Here is a 6183-nt window from a genome sequence, read left to right as displayed (position 1 = left end):
ATCTTCTGTAATATCCTGCTAGTCCCAGAAATTGTTTGATATTTTTCGCCTTCTTTGGTCGTGGAAATTTTGATACGGCTTCGACTTTCTTTGGATCGGGTTTCACGCCATCCTCACTAATTATATGTCCCAAATAATTCACCTCATGTCGTAAAAATTCGCACTTATCGGGTTGTAATCGTAATTTGGCTGTCCTCAGTCTTTCCATTAATTTATTAAATTTAATTTCGTGTTCCTGGAGAGACCTGGAATAAATCACTATGTCATCCAGATAGACGAATAGTTCTATTCCTTGCAGACCCGATAATACTGAGTTCATTAAACGTTGAAATGTTGCTGGGGCATTTTTTAATCCAAAGGGCATTCTTTTGAATTGAAAATGTCCGTATGGTGTCGAAAATGCCGTTTTGTGGGCATCTTCTTGCGACATACGGATCTGGTGAAAGCCTGATGCTAAGTCAAACGTGGAAAAATATTTTGCACTTCCTAATTGATCCAATATTTCTGTAATGTTGGGTAATGGGAAGGCATCGCCAATCGTTTTATCGTTCAATTTTCTATAATCGATAACTAATCTCCAGCGTTTGTTTCCTTGCGAATCGGGTCTTTTGGGTACGATCCATAACGGGGAGTTATATGGAGATATTGATGGTTCCACTACGTCCGTATCTAGTAATTCTTGAATCTGTCGATTTATCTCTTCTCGATGTATTGGTGGATATCGATACTGTTTGGTATTGATTGGTATATTATCCGTAGTAATTATTCTATGTTCTAGAACATCGGTTGCTTCCAATATATCTCCTGGAATATGAAATCTATCTTGATTGTTACGAATCAATTTTTTTACATTTTCCTTTTCTTCTTCGTTCAAGTGTTCGAGTCGTAGTAACTCATTAATTTTTTCATATCTGCTTTCCTTCGATTTTAGAACTGTATTACACGCTGTCCTAGGAAGCGGGGAGGGATTTTCAAATTCTTTAATCACCATCGTCGGTGTTGTAAATTCGTAATCTCTTGAGTTAGTATTTATTACTCTTATATAGCCTCTTCCTTTATGATTCCTCACAACTGCGTTTCCAAAATAGATTCCCTTGCTCGGCTCGATTCTTGGAATAAATCCCTCTTTTATCTCTGGATTAGCGATATTAATTGAACACGTTATTATACTTCGCTTCGGTATAATTATTTTCTCCTTAGTGTCGAAGGGAATATAAATATTTCCCCATTTGATATGTTTTTCTTCATAATCTAAACAAGCTTTACAACCTGCAAAAAATTCGGATCCTAAGATTCCGTCTTGATCGATTAGCAATGAATCATCGACTACATGAAAAATAACCGGATGGCCCGCAACCTGTATTACCGTCTGCCCTAGGGAGACCAGGCTCGTTGCCGTAATTCCTCGCACTTCAATTAATTCTTTCTCGTCGATGATGGCTGAATCGGGTAAAGCAGGTTTCTTGATAATATTGATTTCCGATCCAGAGTCTAACAATAAACTCGTTTTAGTTTTTAGATTTGGGGAAACTATTCGTGCAGTTGGGGTCGTTGGAGAATCGTTAAATTTTACTGAAATAATTCGGAGAGGTCGCCTTCCGAATCTGAATTCAACTCTTGATGGTTTTCCTTCGCCGGTTGTTTGTGTTTCGCTCTTTCCCTTTTGTCTTGAGATTCTGGATTCTCTGTCTGTGGCCTCGTTTGGTTGTGGGATGACTCCCCCACAGTATTTAGTGGCTGTTCGTTCGATCTTATTGTCGGCCTTTCGTTCGCTCCGTCTCTCGTTATGGGTGGTGGAGTTGATCTCGCGTGAGTGGCTGCTCTCGTCCTGTTTGTTGCCGTCGGCGCCGGTCGCCTGATTGCCGCTTGTACTCTTGGGCGATTCGGCGTATTGTTCCCTCGTGGCTCGCCCCATTCTCCCGAAGGACGTGTTTGGTTTCCCGACGGTCTCGAAGCGTAGGGTACGATTAATCCGGCGTCTACTCGGGCTTTAAATTTGTAACAGTCCTTCACTAAATGTCCGGGTTTTTTACAATAATTACACATGATATTTTGTCTATTAGTATTCGGTAAATTCTGCGATGGAGGTACTGATCTTCGATCTTGGCGGCTGTTTCTGATATTGTTATTAGTGTTCGAGGGACGTGCGTTATCGCGTCTATAATAGTTCGAGAGTGTCGGTCGATGGGGTCGCGTTCTGTCGGTTATTTGTCTCAATTCGTGTGTTGCTTTAACAGCTTGTCGATACGCATCTTCTAAAGTATGGTATCCTGCTATTTTTACTCGTACATATACCTCGTTCGGAAGTCCTTTAACGAAAGCTTCTCTCGTTTCCCAATCTATAGTATCTTGTACGTCGGGGGATATAATGCCGTAGTCGCCTCTTTCTCCGTCCATTATTGCTAATCTAAGATTTCTAACGCGATCCATATAATCAAGTATATCTTCCCCGGGTCGTTGAAATATCGTTCCTAATTCTCCTTTATATTCGTTAAGAGATTTCTTTGGGCCGAATAGATCCTTTAATTTGTTTCCGAAATCATTTAAACTCATTAATTCCGTGTCTTCGATGGCGAGGAACGCGTGTCCACGAAGCTTATTTACTAACAATTTTACCAATTGAGGTTCTTGATATCTGGGAATCATATTTCGCGCGCGTTCACAAGCTCTTAAAAAATGGAATACCGATGGTCGATATCCGTCAAACACTGGCACCGATTCGATCGCGTCTTTTAGCTTAATTGGTTGGGTATGTCCACCTGTCTGGACTGTTTCCTGTTGCGCTGTCGGCGGCGATCTGGGTGTTTGAGGTTCCTGTTTTGTTTTAAGCTCGAACAATCCGTTTTGTAATTCGGCGAGTTTCGCACTCATATCGCGAAAGTTCGCATCCCATGCTTTAAGTTTTTCCGACAATGTCAAAACCATTTCTTCGTCTAACGATTCTACTACAGTCGCCATTGTTTCTTAAATATATATTTTATTAATCGAGCGTGACAACTTTAATCTACTATGGAGCGTGTCGAATCGTTTAAACCAACTTTAATCCTCCGTGAATCGTATCCCACCGCTGCCACCAAAAATTTATAACTACTAATCTGTTACGTATCAATTTGTTTGTTTAAATCGATCAAATCTAAGGTTGAATTTTACTGAAAAAAAAAAAATTTTTTTTTTTATTTTTATAGTTGAGTTTGAGTTTTGAATTTAATCGGAAAGGAAATAAATTAAAATGATATTATTGTGTATTTAATTCCGATTTAGGTTATTAATTAATACGGTAGTTGCTGCCACCAGAAATAGTCCAAAGACTATTTCAAAATATTTTATTTTTTATTATTTTCTTTTGCGTTTAATGGGTAGCGTTAACTGACGCTTAATGCAACTGGTAAACGAATTTCACTTTTTGGCTAACCTGCTATGCGCAGGGATACTAGCGCGGGAGAGGATTAAAGCTGGGTACAATAAATATTTTTCCTCGTCGAACGGATTTTTACTTGAATGTGAAATGGGTTAGGTTATTATATATATATATATTTGATTAGCTAGATATATATATTTTAGCGTTGCTGGATTAGATAGGAATGTGAGATTGTTTGTTGTTTTATATAAATTTATTTTTTCGTTTGACTTCCTCTTCTCTTTTAATTTCACTGTCAAGACCGAAACTCAATTCATTTACCCCGATGGATTCTGTCGCCACGATTTTCTTGCCTTTTGAATTTAGCTATCGAGGATAATTCTAACGACCCTCTCTGTGTGGGACTCGTGTGATTTCGCCAGCCTTGCCCAAAGACGGGTAATAATTTACCAACAGTGGGAGGAGGAAGGCGAAGATCGATGGGTGTTCTCGATAATCGAAAACACCGTTTGCACGAGCCGACACAACGAACGATCCTTTGGTTAATTTCCCGAAGGGGGGATTGTTTTGTTATATCTTTCTTATAATCGCATGCAAGAATGGCAAGAATATCGGTTAATAGCAATACCGGTATCGTTCTTGATTTTCAATTGACCCCGACGGTATATTTATTAGTCCTTTCTGAGCGGGACTTGTGTGATTTCGCAAGCCTTGCCCAAAGATGGGTAATATTTTACCAACAATGGGAGGAGGAATGCGAAGATCAGTGGGTGTTTCAGTAGCTGAAAACACCGTTCGCACAAGCCGACACAACGGACAACTCCTTTGTTTAAAATTTAAGCAATATTTCTATCTTTAAAACCGTAAATGAAATCGAGATTGCCAGAGAAGAAGAAAGTTTTTTAAATTTAATTTGCTTACCTTGAGGAAAAGGTGCTATCTGGTGCCATCACTCCAGCTGTCCCGGTGATCGTCGAAGGTTGTTGGGTTTATTATTTAATCTCGAATATAGTTTTCTATCAACCTTTACTTTATTAAACTATTTCGATACAAATTGAGTGACTTGCTAACTGAATTGATATCGTAATGAAGACTTAAAATTTTACTTTATTTAATCGCGACTCTCTTCTCTTTATCGAAAAACTAAAGACCCCGAAACGCAAAATACTTATACAAATTTCTAGACGCAAAGAATAATGAGCCGTAGTAACAAACGATCGCAAACTAATGAACGAATAATGCACGAATAATGAACTAATAATGAACGCATAAAGAATTAAAGAACGAATAATGCACGAATAATAAACTGAAGAACGAATAAAGAATTAAAGAACGAATAATGCACGAATAATGAACTAATAATGAACAAAGAATTAAAGAACGAATAATGCACGAATAATGAACTAATAATGAACAAAGAATTAAAGAACGAATAATGCACGAATAATGAACTAATAATGAACAAAGAATTAAAGAACGAATAATGCACGAATAATGAACTAATAATGAACGCCGCGCTATGTTGCATCGCTTATTTATAATGCCATCCCCCACGGGGTGGTGGTCCGCTGGGGGTACGCTTCCGTGGGAATCGGGATGTTGCAGTTTGGGCTTCTTGGAATCGTACGTGACAAAATGTAAATTTCATATTTCGACTTAGTTTTTTATCAGTCCTGTGTTTCCGCTGAGCTAGCGTCTAGGAGATTTGAAGCATTCCACGCTGATCTAGTGCGTTCCGCGAGAAACTTCCACGTGCTGTACCGTGGGAATTACCGGTGTTTCTTCGGCGCGTGGAAGGGCTAGTGGCTGCAGCATCATTATCATTTCAATGTTTGCTCGGGCAACACGCGCAACTCCGCTGCTCTCCCACAACAAGGACCTCCTTCGTTGAGTTATTTTTCGTAAGTTTGGATGTTTGCATATTAAAATTGTTTTGTGATTTTGATTGTTTTTCCCTTTTTTTTTGCTATTTTCCTTAGGCTTCGGTGATCGACGTTCGAACCATGTTTGCTGAGTCGTTTCTATCAGAGGTTCCTTTCCAGACTTCCCTGGTACGTATTTAGTCTTGTTTTTAGTCTGCTTGACTCGTCCTGTTTCGTTTTATTTAAAATATACCGTGTTGTTTTCAGCCCAAGCGAAAGAGGGATTCCGAAGAGCCCATGGGCGACTCGGGGGAACCCATCAAGCGTATGCGGCCTTGTGATGGACCACGAGTGTCGGGGAGTTTGGAGGAACTGTTTTACATTGGTGCCGAGGCTGTGTCGAAATTCGGTTTTGACGATTTGGTTACTTTCGACGAGAATTTCTTCGATGCGGAGACCGTCATATTGGAGAGGGAACCCCCTCTGGTTGAAATCGTCGATACCGAGCGTTGCGTGAAAGTTCGTTTTGCGAATGAAATTCCCGAAGAAGTTTTGGAGGCGCATCTTCGTCACCATGCTTCTGGGAGAAAGGGAATTTCCCCTGTTGTGCGCTATTGGTGTATGTGTCAGTTCAGCGAACTTTATCCCGGAGCTCCTTGCTTCGATTTTGATTTATTGTAGCTGCCTCAATTTGTTGGTTCGCTGTTTTGATGTTTCTTATTATTATTAATTTTGTGTTCAATATGTGTGTATATATATATATATATTTTTTTAGTCTGATAGTGTTAGGTTATCTATTTTACATTTGTTATTTTTTTAATTTTATATTTCCCCCTTTTATTTAAATATATATATATATATATTTTTACATTTGTAGTTTCCCATAAAATTTATTAAAGAAAAGTGTTAACAATGTGTTTTCATGATTTGTTTCTCGCGCCTGACTTCCATTAATCCCTAACA

At 39.0% G+C, this 6183-nt stretch overlaps 1 protein-coding gene across 1 annotated transcript; it reads left to right on the top strand.

The window, feature by feature from the left end:
- The first annotated feature begins 4985 nt into the window (after positions 1 to 4985).
- LOC117238939 lies at positions 4986 to 5959 on the top strand. Its single transcript, XM_033504142.1, has 3 exons — positions 4986 to 5259; positions 5338 to 5409; positions 5488 to 5959. Exons 2-3 carry the CDS (start codon positions 5362 to 5364, stop codon positions 5899 to 5901), a joined length of 462 nt encoding a protein of 153 aa, XP_033360033.1. The 5' UTR covers positions 4986 to 5259; positions 5338 to 5361; the 3' UTR covers positions 5902 to 5959.
- The last annotated feature ends 224 nt before the right edge of the window (positions 5960 to 6183 follow it).

The sequence above is a fragment of the Bombus vosnesenskii genome, unplaced genomic scaffold (assembly GCF_011952255.1).
Source record: "Bombus vosnesenskii isolate JDL3184/JDL3185 unplaced genomic scaffold, Bvos_JDL3184-5_v1.1 scf7180000013780, whole genome shotgun sequence".
NCBI lineage: Eukaryota > Metazoa > Arthropoda > Insecta > Hymenoptera > Apidae > Bombus > Bombus vosnesenskii.
This window is presented reverse-complemented; position numbering and strand designations above follow the sequence as displayed.

Excerpts from the sequence above, each read along its gene's own strand:
- LOC117238939 (XM_033504142.1), top strand. The coding sequence starts at position 5,362 with ATGTTTGCTGAGTCGTTTCTATCAGAGGTTCCTTTCCAGACTTCCCTG. Across the intron at positions 5,410-5,487 it reads TTCCTTTCCAGACTTCCCTG|CCCAAGCGAAAGAGGGATTC; the intron begins GTACGTATTTAG and ends TGTTGTTTTCAG.